The 16,863-nt window shown below is 28.5% G+C and overlaps 1 protein-coding gene across 3 annotated transcripts in view; it reads left to right on the plus strand.

The window, feature by feature from the left end:
- The window catches only part of LOC107449074 (inactive dipeptidyl peptidase 10-like), a 516,153-nt gene extending 499,487 nt beyond the window's left edge, over positions 1-16,666 (plus strand). For all 3 annotated transcript variants that reach the window (XM_071182413.1, XM_071182414.1, XM_043048544.2), the window contains exons 9-19: positions 2,840-3,009; positions 4,438-4,538; positions 5,930-6,059; positions 6,585-6,731; positions 8,286-8,365; positions 9,634-9,863; positions 11,555-11,653; positions 12,147-12,222; positions 13,897-14,091; positions 15,260-15,417; positions 16,510-16,666. In XM_071182413.1, coding sequence (XP_071038514.1) covers positions 2,840-3,009; positions 4,438-4,538; positions 5,930-6,059; positions 6,585-6,731; positions 8,286-8,365; positions 9,634-9,863; positions 11,555-11,653; positions 12,147-12,222; positions 13,897-14,091; positions 15,260-15,417; positions 16,510-16,655 — 1,532 coding nt within the window. In that variant the 3' untranslated portion in view covers positions 16,656-16,666. The remainder of the gene's footprint in view (positions 1-2,839; positions 3,010-4,437; positions 4,539-5,929; positions 6,060-6,584; positions 6,732-8,285; positions 8,366-9,633; positions 9,864-11,554; positions 11,654-12,146; positions 12,223-13,896; positions 14,092-15,259; positions 15,418-16,509) is intronic.
- Positions 16,667-16,863: the final 197 nt, after the last annotated feature.

Here is a 16,863-nt window from a genome sequence, read left to right on the forward strand (position 1 = left end):
ACTTCGTACTTTCAACAACTGTAAAATTGAAACAGCTTCAACCAAAATAGGTTTAGTTTTCACTTAACAAATATGTTTAGTTAGATGATACTAATTATGATTTATGTTTGAACGTTTGTGACTTTAAGTCCATTTTAACTCAGCCTACTTCTGAAACAAAAGAATTGTCCGAATTAAACGTCCTCTACTTCCAGAACTATATCTAGATTAAAAGGGTGAGTAATTGCTCCGTTATGAAATTCTATTAATCATAAGTCGTCCTTACCTAAATGACAGAGAAGTTTCTAAATAATGCATTCATCTCTTTCTCATCTAAGTTTTACGATAAATATTGGATACATCATCTGATTGCTTTCAGCTGTGGTCTAAAGACAGGCGATTTGAAGTAATCCTGTAGACACCATCATCATTTATATCAATTATGTAGACAACTAACAAGCTAGACTTATAAACGAAAGAGATCAAAGACGGATTCTGATGGATTTTTGAGATTGATTTATTTTTATTTTATGGTGAAGTGGAAGATGATTACTCTTCTTGCAGTTACCGTGATCGATGACAGCATTTACAAATTGCTGCTGTTTCTGTTTATTATGTGTAGTTTTTTTCCTCTCAAATAACTGGTTCTTAGGCTAAATTTTTCAACTACACTAAATAGTTAAATAATTATTTTTTTTTAAAAATTTGATATAGAAAAGTTGTGAGTTTCTCATAGACTTAGTTTCTCTAAATCTCTTAATATAATTAATCTTACAAAGTGGTTTAACAAACGTGTCCTTTTTTTTAAAATTAAGTTCTGATTGGCAAATTGAATGTTAATACGAATAATTAAAAGATGTATTGAAAGATCATATGTAATTAAATGATCAGTAATTAATACGCGATTTCGCCTTCTTCGCTCATAGGTAAAACTCATTTAAAATATTAAGAAGAAATGCAATTTTTTAATTTTGCAGCTCTAATTGCTTTAAACTATATGTTTAAACGATTTTAAAACAGTATAATTTTAATATTTGTTTAGATTTTGTGCAAAATAAACAATTTCCCAATACAGCAACTCCTTTTTTAAAAATATCCCCTGTTGCAATGTTAAAAACATTTTTGAAAATAGTTTAAATTTGTTTGCATTCATTAATGATAATATAAGGCATAGAATGTTTAAAAATTAAATAGTTTGTATTTAAATAATAAATTTTCTAACTGATTACGCTAAACCAGAAATAAAAATTACTGTACTTTTTCTAAATTCCATAGTTACGGAATCAGTTTAAAATGTTTTTAAGTACGTAGAATTCACTTTTGAGAAAAAATAAATGTAATTAAAGAACTATTTTTTTCGAAGACAGCATATTCGCATTCTTAATTTTTCCTCTTTATGCTACACCCAAAAGTCCTCTGACATAGAAATAAAAACTATGGAAATAAACAAACCATACTATGGAAATGAAAAAATTATATAAAACGGAAAAAAATTATAATACTTATTCTCTAAAATCCAGCATAATATAGTTATAAGTTATTTTATAGTTTGAAGGTCATTTTATAGTTATTAGTTGTTTTATAGTTATAATATAGTTTGGAGTTATTTTAGATATTTTGTGGAAAAGACCATTTTTATCTTAGAAATAAAAAATTAAAATCATTAACATATGATGCCATCTTTTTCAAAACACATGTCAACTTCATCATTAGCATATGATGTCCTCATTTTTATTAATATTTTATGTCATCTTTTTCATTAAAATTAGCAATCATCTTTTTAAAGACAGAGTTTAATTGTTTCAACACATCCTTGTTTGCACAGTTATTTCATTCTAATCTTAAGATCGTAAATTATTATGTTTCAATTCAGAGATTTAAAGCAGTAAATTTTAATATGCATTCTGAAATAAACTAGAATCTAAAAATCATAGAAAACTAATTCTTCTTACTTTAAGGTAAAATATCTCACATTCAAGTTGGCGTTTTTTAAGTTTCATAAAGTATAGTAAACGGTCAACAGCGAGTGCTTGTAGCCAATTGCTTGAAAATAATTAAGGTGTCTCAACGAGGCACCTATTCCATTGATACCGACCTTCCTCTCTATACATAATCTAGCAGAATTTTTATACTGTTGGAAAATGCTTCCCTGTATATTTTTTTACATAATTTTATAATTATTCACAGTACACTGTTAAAATTTTCATTCTTAAATTATGGTAAAATAACTGGCAGCTGTCTGTGCATCCGATTAACCGTAAAGTTTATGGTAAAGAACATTTCTTTCTTTTATGGTTTTGAAACCATTTACAACAAGTAGGTTTATAAAACTATGAAAACAAAACTATACTGTTTTTTAACCATTTACAACTGGCATTTTCCAAAAACGTTAAAAAAAATTTTTTATTGACATAGGAGCTCGCCTTTTCGTGAAGTAATGAGCATTTGAGAGTGCCGGACACTAAAAACTCTTCATGTGTTGAAGGGAATGGAGGAAATAGTGTGGTGTCAACACTAGGACTCGAACTCCAGTTTTGCCGGTCTTGTGAGTGACAGATAAGCTCGCTCGGCTACGATATGTACGCATTTGCAAAGAACTAAATAGCTTCATCAGGTGGTTCTAGTGGCTGTGATAAAATTCTGGTTGTTTAACCGTATTAGGTGAAAGCAGTTAATAAACAGTTTTTCTCAAACTTAATATTTTGATTACCATTTTATTTATGGTTATTCGACTGTTTTGATTCAATATGGTAAAATAACCATTCAATAATTTGCTATTTAACCATTTATTCCGAGAAATTTCTAACAGTGTTTACTGTGTGTTTCCATTGAAAATAACTCTACAAAACCTGTTTTACAGCAGAAATTTTCCATAGTAATAAAGCCCTTTGGTGGGGACCTAACGGAACTTATTTAGCATACGCTGCTTTTAACGATGAGAATGTAGAAGCAATGACGTATCCATGGTATGGATCATACGAAGACAGCACTAATGTTTATCCACAGACAATCAAACTCAGATATCCGAAAGTAAGTTTCTTTTACCTGAACAATGCATGTCATTTTGTTTACAGTTAATGTACTGTTTACAGTTAATGTTTACAGCACTGAACATTAATGTTTACAGTTAATGTTCAGTGCTGTTAATGAACAGTGAGCAAAGAAAGCTGACCACCCAGAATAACTTTTGATCTAATAATGGATCTTCCCGTTCTAGGACTCAATCTTAATGGTTTGAGGACCTAATCTAAAATATAGTAATTAATTGGAGCATACGATATTTTAAGTTATCGAATCAGTCACGAAAACGTGCTTTCTTTAAATAATCATACCTTTTTTTGACGGATTTGGATATCTGCCCCTCAAAATATCGGAGATAGCTGCTATCTGGAAAGTATGATACCAATATATTGGTTAAAAGAGCTCCAAAGTTTGGACCCCTTAATGTAAATTTTTTTGCGCATTTCACCATGTCTCGAGATCTTTTCTGGCGAATTGAAAAAGTTTTCTACGCAAATAAAAAATTCATTAATTCAAAGATAATTTCCTTGCAAAAAATAACTTTTAGTAAATATTTATTATTTTTTTATTATAGTAAAAAAATTGAATTTTAAGGTATGCAATTTTTATATCGGTTTAAAGTAAGTAATTTAATGGAAAAAGGCCAAAATTTGAACAAAATAGCTCCAGAAAAGTTGAATTTTTAAAAAAAAACGAAATTTTTTATTTATAAAAGTTCTATCATTAAAAAAATAACTCTCAAAATATTTAAAAGAGGCGTTTTAAAGAGTTTCGACCAGTTTATATTCATAAAAAATCTTCAAAAACGTATTATTAGCTCAATAAAAGCTCATGTCAAAATTTTTTTATGAGTTTTTGAGTCAGTAGCATTTCCAAGAAGAAATTCTGCTTAAAGATAGGAGTGCATATCGATTTTCACTTAAAATTGAACAACGAAATTCGAAATATCAATAAAAAAATTGTAAACGAAGCAATTCTGTTTACATAATACATCTTTTTATTTTTGGAACATGTTCAAATAAATTTTTCTTCTCTCATTTTGACAAAAAAAGATACCAGAGCCACTCATCGAACCCAATGATTTTTCTTATACTATTACTTTTTTGAATAAAATAATAATAAATGAAAAAAGAATTTTTTTTCAGATAAATTATGGATTTGAGTTCTATTAAAACTCAAGGTCTTTGATTCCCTTTAAAAAAACTCGAAACGCACTAGTTGACTTCAATTTGTTTACACAAACACAAGAAAAATTTGCATATGCAACCTACAAAGTACTGAAATTTTACTATAAACCAAAACAATTTTAATGACCAAATTTTCAATGAGGATGAATGGCCAAATGCCCAAAAATTACCAAAGATTCAATTTTATGTTTTAATTCCGAAAAATAATATATGTTTTTTTTTAATCAATATATGAATTATTACTTTTCAGCCCGGAAGACCAAATCCAAAAGCAAGTCTTTGGGTTGCTGATTTCAGCCAGCCATTTCCTGTTACAGAAGAGGTGATGCCTCCTCTAGAGTTCAAAGACCAGTAAGTATTGCATGAAACAGGTTGACGTGTTAAATTGTTAATCAAGTTCAGTGGATCGGAGTATACTGGTTGGTAGTGCTCTTGTGCTCTATTTTAGCCAGGTCGTCTTCTGATGAGTTTTGTCTCCGCCTTGTGAATTTGGATTCTGAGTTTCCAATCGCTAACAGACCTCCTCTGTTCATCGACTCACAGCGGTATTTTTTTCGTTCGTAACTCGAGGCCTTGTGAGAGTCTGTTTGCTTAGTCTTCATTAGATCACCCTCGTGCTGATGAGTTTTAATCCTCGTATTCGGTGAATGAAGTCTCAGAGGTCTATACGCTAAGTTAAACCTTAACATGTGTTGAAAAAACTGATTATTCATTTTCGATAGCTATCAAGGTATCAGGAAAAAGTCATATTTATTTAAATCGGGGTTATTAAGACTTATTCAGACTCAAAAATTCAAACTAAATTAATTGGAAAGATGTTTCGAGAAAACGCAAGAAAATATAAAACAGTTTCATTTTCAAGGTATTTGATTAAAACCGGCACTGACAAATCAAAAACCACCATATTAGTTTATTCCAAGTTTCTTCAATTTTGTGGTATCTTAACCTTCTTCGATTAGATTCTCAAATTAATTTCGTTTTTCCTTAAAATGCATTTTCTTTTATTTTTTTCCAGCTAAAAGCGATGAAGCTCATGTTTGTGTCTTCTAACATTATCACTATATCGTTTACTTAGGTTAAACTGTATCAACAAAATTAAAAGAATGTGATATAGTCGTGGAGTAACGATTAATGAAATTATTTTAAATCAGTCAAAATCTCATAAATGATAAGATTGGGAAATGAAATGAAGTAAATCTATTCAAAGCATTTCAATCTTTTCAAAAAGATGGTACTGTACTAAAACTATTAAACTGAATGATTATCTATCTCTTTCTACGAGAAGTGTGTCTCTTTTGACAGAGTAAGTATGCGATTCTCATTTGCATGGTTAGATATGAGTCGCTCACTTTTGTTACCACAGAACCGATGTGGTCCGTTCCTAATCTATATCCTATTCAACTCTATTCCTCACCCTACACAACCTATTTCGATGAACCATTTGACTATCGTGCATTGAACAGAATTTCATAATTTGAACAGAATAGGCAATTTTAATGCTTTTCGCTAGACCCTGCTAAAACAAACCTCTAACAAAACTGTATTAAGTGTATATCGTATCCAAATTAATAAATTTCATTTAAAACAAAAATCAAAGTATTAAACCAATATTATTTCATATTATTTCTGTAAAAAAGAGTAAGAGAACACAAAAACACCCTACAAGGGAACCCAACTTCTGCATTTCACTCAGTAGTTTTTTTTATTCAAATAAATATCTTGGATTTTTTTATACTTTTCAGAGAATATTATTTGACTGAAGTTCAGTGGATTGATGAAAAGCGTCTTCTTGCTATTTGGTTGAGACGTGTCCAAAATTCGTCCATCGTTAGTGTTTGCACTAGTGGAGACACTGGGTGGAAATGCCAAAAAGTAAGACCATTTAACTGCTTGAAACTGTATAAATATGTTCATCTTGACTTTGGAAAAGATGAAAATATAGTTTTCTACTTGAACTAATTTACAACTGTATCTGTGTATTGAACGGTGAACTAAAAATATTGTAAGAAAATAATATATTTGTCGTCCGCAATATTATACAAGGTGTTTGAAAACTATAAAAACTCTCAAATTACTCAAAAAAATGTGCATCAGATCCAATATCCAAAAAATCCCACTTTGAGATGTATTGAATGATATCAATTTCGCTCCCTTTTCCATCTTAGATGGGGTCAAAATTTAAGTCATCAGATTTTTTTAAATATAAAACTTATTCCCTCATTATAATATTTTTTCTTTTAATTTTATTCGGAATTTAATTTAAAATTTTGAAATTTAATACTCTTATTCCCTGAGTTAAATTTTCAAAAACAAAAAACAATTATATTTGTTTAAAAGTTGATAAGTGAAATGTTAAATTTAAAACCAAATCCAATTAAAACATTTACTTTTTTGTAGCATATCCAAGAAGATACGAGCATTGGTTGGGTAGACATGTATGAAGCTCCGGTGTTTTCCAATAATAAACGCTACTACTTCCTAAGACTACCCGTGGCAGATGGTAAGGCTGGCCGCTTTAGACATGTGGCTTCATTCGACTTCAACGTAAGTACTAAAATTAAATCTTAAATGAGTTTAAAAGAAAACAGCAAATGAAACTAATAAATTTTCTGTTTGCAATAGTCAGTTGATTTTCTCTATCAATAGCATCAGCACTTCAGTTAGGTAAAAATTTGCAATGTAGCAATGCACATTTGTTTTAATAATAAATATTATTAACAGAGATGTGCCTATAAGACGAAACTATATTGTTACAAATTTGCAAATATGTGCATATTTCAGACGTGCCCTAAATAAACAGCTCGATTAGAAAATTTGCAAGAAAGTCGCGTAATGTTAACGTAATTTAAAGAGAAACTAACGCATAATGTATTCCTTATAAAAGACTCGATTTGGCAACATATTTGCTGACTTGGCGTTAATTTTGGCGACGAAATGATAGTTCTGGAATCCTCGAGTTTCAAGACGATAGGACTAGCAATTAAAAAGTTATGCAAGAATCGTCTAGAAACGTGTGGAAAAATTCTGCGTTTCGTCGCATTATGTAGTGTATCTAATAGTAATGCGAAAATAGTAGCGTGTCTAGCAGCGAAAAAGTAGTAGAGATATTAGTCTGCTTGTAAAAAAAATCGTGCTTTGAGTAGCGAATCTCTAGTGGTGCATTGATCCGTATGAGGTTCCAAAACCTGTGTTTTGTTGTGTACTACAGTGCTATTTGAATCGTAATTGAGTGTTAAGAAATAGCTGAATTTTCTAGAAGATTCTGCTAACAAATTTTGTCAACTAAATAATTATTAACATTATCTGATTGATAGCAAATATTAATTCTGCTAAAATAATAAGAACTGTCTTAATCATCTCCAAGCAAATGCATCTCTGTGCTCGGTACTACATAAAAAAAAAATTTACGTTAATTTTAAAAGTTAAAAATCCAAAGTGTCCCTCACAAATCGTGACGACTTTTAGATAATATGAGTAAAAAAGTTCTAGAGAATAATGTTTAACCCTGAGAGATATGTTGGTTTTATTGCTCTCTCTAATGAAACATTTTCAAATTGCTTAAATCATTGCTTTCAAATTGCTTATAAATATGCAATTAATCTCTTTTACACTGAGAAATTAAATTATTTTTGTACGATAAGCTATTTTCTGAAATAAGTATGATTAAGCGAATAATTTTGAACCCCACAAATGTGTTTTTACGATACAAAATAAATAATTAAATTGCCTGTGTTTATAATGCAAGAAAATTTAGATAGCATAACGGCTTTCAAGTTTCATTATTAGGCTAATTAATCTCTATCCTTTGCGCCAAGTATTTCTTTATTGATTGAGGAGTTGTATATCTTTTTGCTAATCAAAATATTTTATTTAATCATACTTATACTGAAAACTATTTTTATGTATAACTATTTTAGTGCGCAAATCCAGATGATGGTTTTGTAACTAAATGCTCCATTTCTTTATCTAAATGTTTAACAATATGTATGGTAAACATTATCTGCTCTGTCATATTAGATACAGTATGACATAATAGGGTTATATATTTCTGCTCGTAAATTTTCTTCTTTATCATAATCTGTGATGCGTTTTCTGCAGAGTGGCCGAAAAGATTTTTTGACTCATGGCAGCTATGACATCACAAAAATTTTGGCTTATCTGGAAGAAGATCATTCTGTGTGAGAATTTCTCTTTCGCATGATTGGCTATTATTTTTCGTAATATTATCTTAGTATGCTTAAAAAATTGCATGCTGGTATTATTTTCTTCATATACGCAGCTATAATATTAGTTTAGTACATATGAAAATGTGGCACGCAAATTAGAGTCTAAAAATATGATGTTTATGAAAAGCATGAATATTCTAATTAGAGTTAATGTCATATTGAGTTAAATTAGGTAGTCTGAGCTATACTTTATTCTACTTTTCAGTTCAGTGGCACTTTAAGCACATTTTTAGCTTTTATTTTCTTTATTTTATCTACTATTATTTTAACGTGTTTCTTTACATATAAAGTTAAACTTTTGTCAAATTTGGGTTTTAAAAGTTTTCTTTTGTATTCAAAATGAAAAAAATAACGTGTAAATTGTTTTGTTAAAGCTTGAAAGTTCAACGAAACGTGTTTGTGAAAAAAAAATCTCAAAGTTAGCCATTTTAGAATAGGACGAATAAAAACAACCGATTTTTTTTAAGCATTATAATCACCTCTTAAATATTGTTGTGTTAAATCAATTTACAGAGGGAAAAAAAAACAGTAGTTAAATAAATGTACCTATTTAGTGTCCATTAATTATTAAAATCAGAAATACATGAAATAATTAGAAAATAATTTATTATTTTAAATTACATTTGAGAAATTTTAAGACATCAGAATAGATGTTTGCGGAATAAAGGTTGTAGATATTTTTCAGAATTATTAACAACATATTTCAGCAAATGATATTGTTCTCAGGAAAAAATTGCAAACTTAAATAACTTTTGTAAATTAACTATAGGTAGCACGAAAGAAGCCGGAATTTTAAATTACAAATCTGTTGCACATATTTTCTTAAAAATTAATATTTAAAAGTTTGAAATGTTTTGATCCAATTTAGGTAATAACATACGAAAAGTCATCGATTTCTTGCAGCTTTACTATCCTTAAATTGTGATAAACCATGCCTGTCTAAATTATTCTGCCCTTTCCCAAAATTAAATAAAATTCAGCTATAAGCTTAAACAATTTAATTTGATTCTACTTACGCATAATTTATTATTTTACTTGAAATGTTGAGTACATTAGCTGAATTAATAATGGTTTTCATGTTTTATATATGTAAGCAATTGAACATTCAAAATAAACTTACAAATCAGTTAATTCAAAGTCTCACTCACTATTTCTGTCTATAGAATATTTCCTTATGCTTGCCTATAATGCTGGAAAAAAAAGTTGCCTTTTAATTGTAGGTATTATATGACAACACTTCTTGGAATGCCAGAACAACGTCACTTGTATGCAGTTAAGGATTTGACCTCCAAGCGACCTCGTGAACAAAAATGCCTTACTTGCGATTCAGAGGAAGACTGCCTATACTACAATGCCTTGTTTAGTACCGGCGGCCATTATTTTGTATTAGAATGCTTAGGTCCTGGTGTACCTAGAATAGAACTTCGCGAAACTCTCACTAATCAATTAGGTAAGTACAGGTTTGAAACATCCATTGAAATGTTAGTAAATTGTAATCTAGGAACTATTTAGATCTAACTTACAATAAAATTCGTGTTAATAATTTTGAAGTTATAAGGGTTTTCTTCTTTCATTAAGTTCATAATTTTGACGTTATAAGGGGCAATTCATGAATGCGTGTAAAGCATTTTCATGCATAAAAACTCCCTCAAGTTTTAAACTATAAATTCTATTACTTGTATTTAATCTCATTCGATTCGGAGTCAAGAAGAAATACGTTCTACGTATTGCTTCTTTTTTTTACATAGCAAAGCTAGATGCGTTAAAAGGTACAAAATTGTAATTTTTGTTCAAAAAACGCTTATAGCATCATAACTGTTAGTGCGTTAATCTCATTCAATTTAGCGTAAACAGTATATATCGGAAACAATGTCGTACTAGTCTGTCTGAAATTTATTTAGCGCTCTCCTTTAAATCCTTCCAATTTCTGCGAAAAAAATTAGGAAGCGTTCAGAGATAGTAGAGGAGTTTTACGTATAATTAAAATAACGAAGCAAAACTTTTCATGAAAGAAATCTTGGTTATTAATTTTTCCGTAAAAAAAAAACTTTAATTTTACCGGACTATAAGAAATAAATAAATCATTGTTTATATTATATTTATCTGCTAATAATAATCTAAGAAAGGAAAACATGAAAAATCTCAACAATCGCCGAAACATTTGAAATAGTTCATCAATCATTGCATTTGAGTTTTAGAGTATCATGTCTCGTAGATGCTTTAAACTTTTTTTCATTTATTCATGAGTTAAAAAATTGTTTTGCCTCTGTGGCAAAAATTGAACAAAATTAAAATATCTCACTAACAATAGATTTCTTCCTTGCTAAAAAAAACGAAAAATGTTGCAAACACCTATTTGCAAAACTGTTATATTGTTTATCGCACTTATAGGTTGTGACAAAGAAATTAATAAATATGGAATTCTAATATCACTAGAAGAATATTAAATGCGTTAAAGAATAATTTAAAGTAATGTGAATTTTGAAAAAAAAAATACTTTAATAAAAACTATCAAAGAAATGATGAAAATATCCAGAATTCAAGACCTGCGCGTAAGATAATACCTTATAAAAGATAGAACCTTACACAAAAAAGATAACACCTTATACAAAATAGAACCTTAAGAGGTCGTAGGTTCGATCCTCGCCGGCCGAAGACTCCCCGTGTAGTAAATGGTGACTGATGCACGTTAAATCTGTCGAGTCTCAAAGTCCTCCATGTTCCCACAACAAATCAATACCTCTGGGGGTACTGATCCAGGAGTTTCCTTGTCTTCTGGATTGGTTCAAAATTACAAGGCTACGGAGTTGAACGTAAGTAGTCGTAAGCCCATAAAATTGGGTCGGCTGTTCAACGACGGTTATAAAATAAAATAAAATACCTTATACGAAATCTGATTATGGTAAAAAGAAAAATCTTAAATTATTTCATGTCCTAGTAAAATGGGTAATGGGTATTATGGTATAAATTTTAGATTCTAAAATTGCGGATTTAATTAACTAGAAAATGAGATTTATAAGATGTGCAATACATTTTGAGGAAGAAACTTCAAGTACAATAGAAAATACTTTTTATGTCTAAGTATTGATTTTAAAGCGATCAATATAATATAAAAATTTCTTACATATGTTTTCGTTTCAGTTGAAGTTTTGGATACCAATAGTGATTTGACTGAAGCTTTAGAAGAAAGAGCCCTACCTCAACTGGAGACTTTTAAAGTGCCTTTAAAAGGAGGATATGGTGAGCTTCGAGCATACTATAATAATAAGTATGAGTAATTAACAAGTCCTGAAAGTCACCCCAGTACTCAATTAAAATAAAAAATAAAAATTCTATTAATTTTTAGTACTTAATTTATAAATAATCGAAAAAAATCAAATTATGTTTCATGAATATTTTTTTATCACAATAGAATGAGTAGTGTACGCATAATATCAATATTTAATTTTGAAGAATTTACAATTCAATACTTTATTTGCAAATTTAAATATTAAATATTGAAAGGAGAAATTGATTATTTCTCTAACACTAACAATATAAAAAATTGTTAAACTGAAAATTTGAGTCTACGAAGATTAAAATAAAATGAATTAGTTAACTATAATTTCAGTCCAAGCTATCTAAAAATTGATACGATTTTTTTAGAAGTTTTGCTAACACATGAGTTTTAAAGAATTAGATTTTTTGAGAGAATTAAATACTTTTATACTAATCTTCATGATATTTTTTTCAGAAGCAAGTGTGCGACTTTATTTACCTCCGCCTTTACGAGAAAATGAAATAATCAAATATCCACTTATTCTTCATGTGTAAGTATAAAAATGTCTTACTTAACGATCGAAACTCAAATTTTTTTTAACATTTTCGCCTTAAAGTAACTCAGTTTAAATTACGAATGTTTTTTTTTACTTCTACGTAACAAAACAATTTTAATGCGACAAGTCACTTTAACCTTTATTATTTAATGAAATATTTTAAACTTCCAAAATATAAATTTTTTATGTGAATTAGGTGTTTTTTATGACAGGTTTGGGTACAACAGAATTGAAAATTCAATTTCTCTCACATGTTTCTTTGCTTGAAAATATCATTGATTTGTTTTCAAATGCCAGTATCTTTTAAATTGAACATAAGATTTTTTGATGCACATAATATATGTGAATCAGAAACATAAGAAAAATGTTTCACATATATAAAAAGCCGCTTAAAACTTATCTGTAATGGACGTTCTAATTTGATGAATTTTTAACTCTTTTCAAAAAATACTTACTAAAGCGTGTATTATAATACAACAATTCCCCCTTTCTAAACTATATTAAAATTTTAAAATTACTCCTTCAAAAATACTTCGTATGTGCAAAGCCGTTTCAAAATATTTCGACAATCTATCTTAGGTATATCCTAGAACGTTAATAAAATCTACCCTTTTACAATCATCGTAGAAAAAAAAATTATAATTTACGCTATTAAAATTGCAAATACGATTTGAATTATCTCAAGAGCTATGATGTTTTGTGCTGTCATTAATTGTCTAAATTTGCAAACACGTTTTAAATTATGTTTAAGAGTTTGATTTTGCACTGCCATCTATCTATTAGATAACTGACTAATATGCAAAACAAAAATATCATAATATATCAATAAATATGTTATAAATTTTTCTACATATGATTTGTTTTGAAATATTTCGACAAGCTATTTTAGTTATTTCCTAGAACGTTAACAAAATCTACCCTTTTGCAATCATAGAAAAAAAATTATAATTTAAGCTTTTAAAATTACAAAGCGCTTTGAATTATTTCAAGATCTATGTTTTGTCTCAGTTGTTTAAAATTACAAAAAGAAAAAAACGTTTTGAATTATTTCAAAAGTTTTTAAGTTTTGTGCCACCATCTATCTATTAGATAACAGACTAATATCTTAAACAAAGAAATCAATGTTTATAAACAGTGTATGGAGGTTATAAATAACACAAAATTATATGAAAAGTAATTTTGTTCTTTGGACAAAAATACGCTTACACTTTGCATATGAGTTGTATATTTCAAAATTATGTTCTACTTTCCTTCCTTTTTACCGGAATTTTAATTCGTTTCCATGAAACTCGACCTCATGAGTCTATGTCCTACACGATATACGCCACAAAAACGACAATAGAATGTATGAATATCTGCTATACTTTAATAATTTGGAGCAAAATATATCTTTTCTGATTAATTGCGTTATCTATAGGAAAAATTAAACAGTTCGCAAACAAGACATCAGCAGCAAACGTCTCCGAAATGAATTATTTCCTAATTACAAAAGAGATTTCTTGTGCATGTGTGAGGATACGCTGCATATTTTTACTATAACTGTCTCAACTCTATCAAAAAGGCTTAATTTTCTTTGGATCTTTCATCTTGCGATGTAAAAGAAACTTGGAGAATTTAATAGCTTGTAGTAACTTTCACTGATAAAGGAAAATTTTCTTCTTCTTTCAGCTGTGGTAGTCCGGGAAATCAATTGGTTACAGAAAAGTTCCAGGTTCATTGGGGAAGCTATTTGTCAAGTCATAAGAATTACATTTATGCTCATATAGATGCTCGGGGAAGTGGTTACCAGGGAGAAAAGAGAGTTCAGGAATTATTTCGAAGACTCGGAAATGTCGAAGTTGAAGATCAACTTGCAGTTATCAGGTGAAATTTTTTCATTTTTTATTATATCTTTTTTCCTTCCTTTCATTGATTTTTCAAATAAATGTATGCTCTGAAACTTTAGAAAAACATTAAATATTAATATTAAATATTTCTTAAAAAAATAAATAAATTTAAACTAATTTTAAAAAAAACTCGACATTGCTCTAATTGATTGATAACAAAGAATCAAACAAACCAATTATTTTAATTAATGTTAATTGGGATGTCTGTATGGTGAACTTTCTTGTTTTTTTATAATGAAATGCTTGTTGAGTCAAGTAAGCTAAAAATCTCTTTTATTTTTCCTTAACTATTATGTTAAACAATAATGGGTCCAGATTTCGTTGCAATAGTACTGATATATTTATAATTTTAACTTAATTTTAAACTTTAAATGTGGGACGTCATATAGATTATGTAGGATATTATACTGCATACATAATTATAAATGAAGGTGAATTATTTTGGAAATCCAGAGAAAAAAATACAAATTCGTCTAATGAATAATTCAAATTTTGACATTTCTTACATTTAAGTGATATAAATTACCTTTAAAAAGAACCTTGTTTAAGTATATGAAAGTAAAGTAATGCATATCAGCCTCTTAGATAATAGAAAAGGATTTTTTAAACATTTTAATTATTACATATTAAATAAAATATATAATTTGCTGGATTAACAATAAGTTCTAACAATGATTTTAGTATTGGAATTGGAAAAATTTCATTGAAATGTGGTTATTAAAAACAAAAATAAGATATTTAAACAACTTAATATGTCTCAATGTATTGTTTGAAGAAAGGTAAATTCTACTCATGTGTTTAAAAAGTAAGAAGAAACTAATTTAAGTACAGGTAGTCAAGGAAATTCAAACAACAGCTCTTAATAGGAATTTAAAAAGCGCATGTCATAAATCTTATATAATTTATTTTCAAAATTAAGTTTTATGCTTTGACCTGTATAATATAAAAAAATATTCTTAGATGCATATTATTTAGATAAAAATTAAGTTTTACTGTTTGGATAGATTTTTTTTCATACAAAAAAAAAACTCGATATCTGTCAGCAAGTATAAGACAGTATCTGTCAGCAATAATAATTATTGCGAGCACCCTCCTAATTTACTGCAAAGAATAATTTTGTGAAAAACTTGTTTTTATATTTACAGGTACCTCTTGTCTGAGAAAGGTTATATCGATACAGAGAAAATAGCGGTTTGGGGATGGTCATATGGTGGATATACGGCCGTATCTGTTCTAGCAACAGAAAATGATATTTTCACCTGCGGCATATCGGTGGCACCCATCACAAATTGGCTGTATTATGGTTAGTATAACATATTTAAATATACATTAACTTTTAAAAACTTTTAGTTTTAAAATTACAAGAGTATATTGTCCTTAATAAGGAGATACCGTCTCATAAAATAACTATAATAATGAATTTAAGTTGAAATTATATCAATTAAGTTCAGTGTTCTTGTAATTATAGCTCAAGTATAGATCCCATAGTTATAGTTTTTATAATTATAGTTCTTGTAATTATAGTACAGTGTTATTCTTAAAATTATCAAAACTTATTTGTTTTTTAAAATAATTGCAATTGAAAGTATGTTAAATTTACGACTCTTTTAATATTCGATTTCTCAGGAACTGTTCAACCGACTTCACTCAAATTTCGCATTTTGCCATGTAAACTTATTAACCTCAAAATTAAGCATAAAAAATATTATGCCTTACGATTCAAATCTTTTCCTACTTTATTTAAATAAAATAATAAAAAAATAATAAATATTAACTAAAATTTATCTTTTGAAAGGATAACCTTTGGATAAAATTATCTAATTGTATGCTAAAAATTTTAATATTATAATTTTATGCAAATTTTATAATTGTATTCAAACATTTTTAAATTTGCTTAAAAAGTTCTCGAGAAAAAGCCGAAAACGAAAAAAACTGTAATTAACAGTATGATGCCCAAACTTTGAATAGCTTATCTGACCAAACTGTAGGGACCACATTTCCCTGATGGTGGCTGGATAATTTGGTGTTCAGAAATCCGAATCCGTCTCAAGAAAGATATATTTATTCAGAGAAAGTGCGTTTTGTGCCAGTTTTCGTAAATTTAACTATCGTCTGAACCAAGTTATTAGCATATTTGAGGTCATCCCCTCGAACCATTGAGATTGAGTCCTAGAACGTGAAGATTCGATAATTAGATCAAAAATTATTCTGTATGGTCCATTTTTTGTGCACTGTATTTCGGAAATCTCTACCAATTTGCTAAAGATGGCATGCAGGTTAAGATTAGCGTATTGGTAGTGCGTGTCGGTAAAGGCGTCTTTCCCACCACTGTTACGCTTAATAGATGTGTGTAATTTTTGATATGTTAGGAATATATTATATGCATATTTTATAGATTCAGTATACTCAGAAAGATATATGCAAAGTCCAAAACCTGAAGACAACTATATTGGCTACGAAAAGTCTGATGTTTCCATAAGAGCAGAAAATGTGAAAGGGAAAAAATTTCTTCTCATTCATGGGACAGCAGATGGTAAATAATTTTTAAAATAAAATTTTCTCCCAGCTTCTCTGTAACATTTTATCTCTTCTAATAAAATGTGCATAATAATCATAAAATAAAACTTATTAATATTATTAATTAATGTAGTAATCAATGATATTAATAAGCCTCAATATACTTGTGTATATATATATGTATATATATATATATGTATATATGTATATGTATGTATATATATGTATATAT

Source organism: Parasteatoda tepidariorum, chromosome 6 (assembly GCF_043381705.1).
Source record: "Parasteatoda tepidariorum isolate YZ-2023 chromosome 6, CAS_Ptep_4.0, whole genome shotgun sequence".
Lineage (NCBI taxonomy): Eukaryota > Metazoa > Arthropoda > Arachnida > Araneae > Theridiidae > Parasteatoda > Parasteatoda tepidariorum.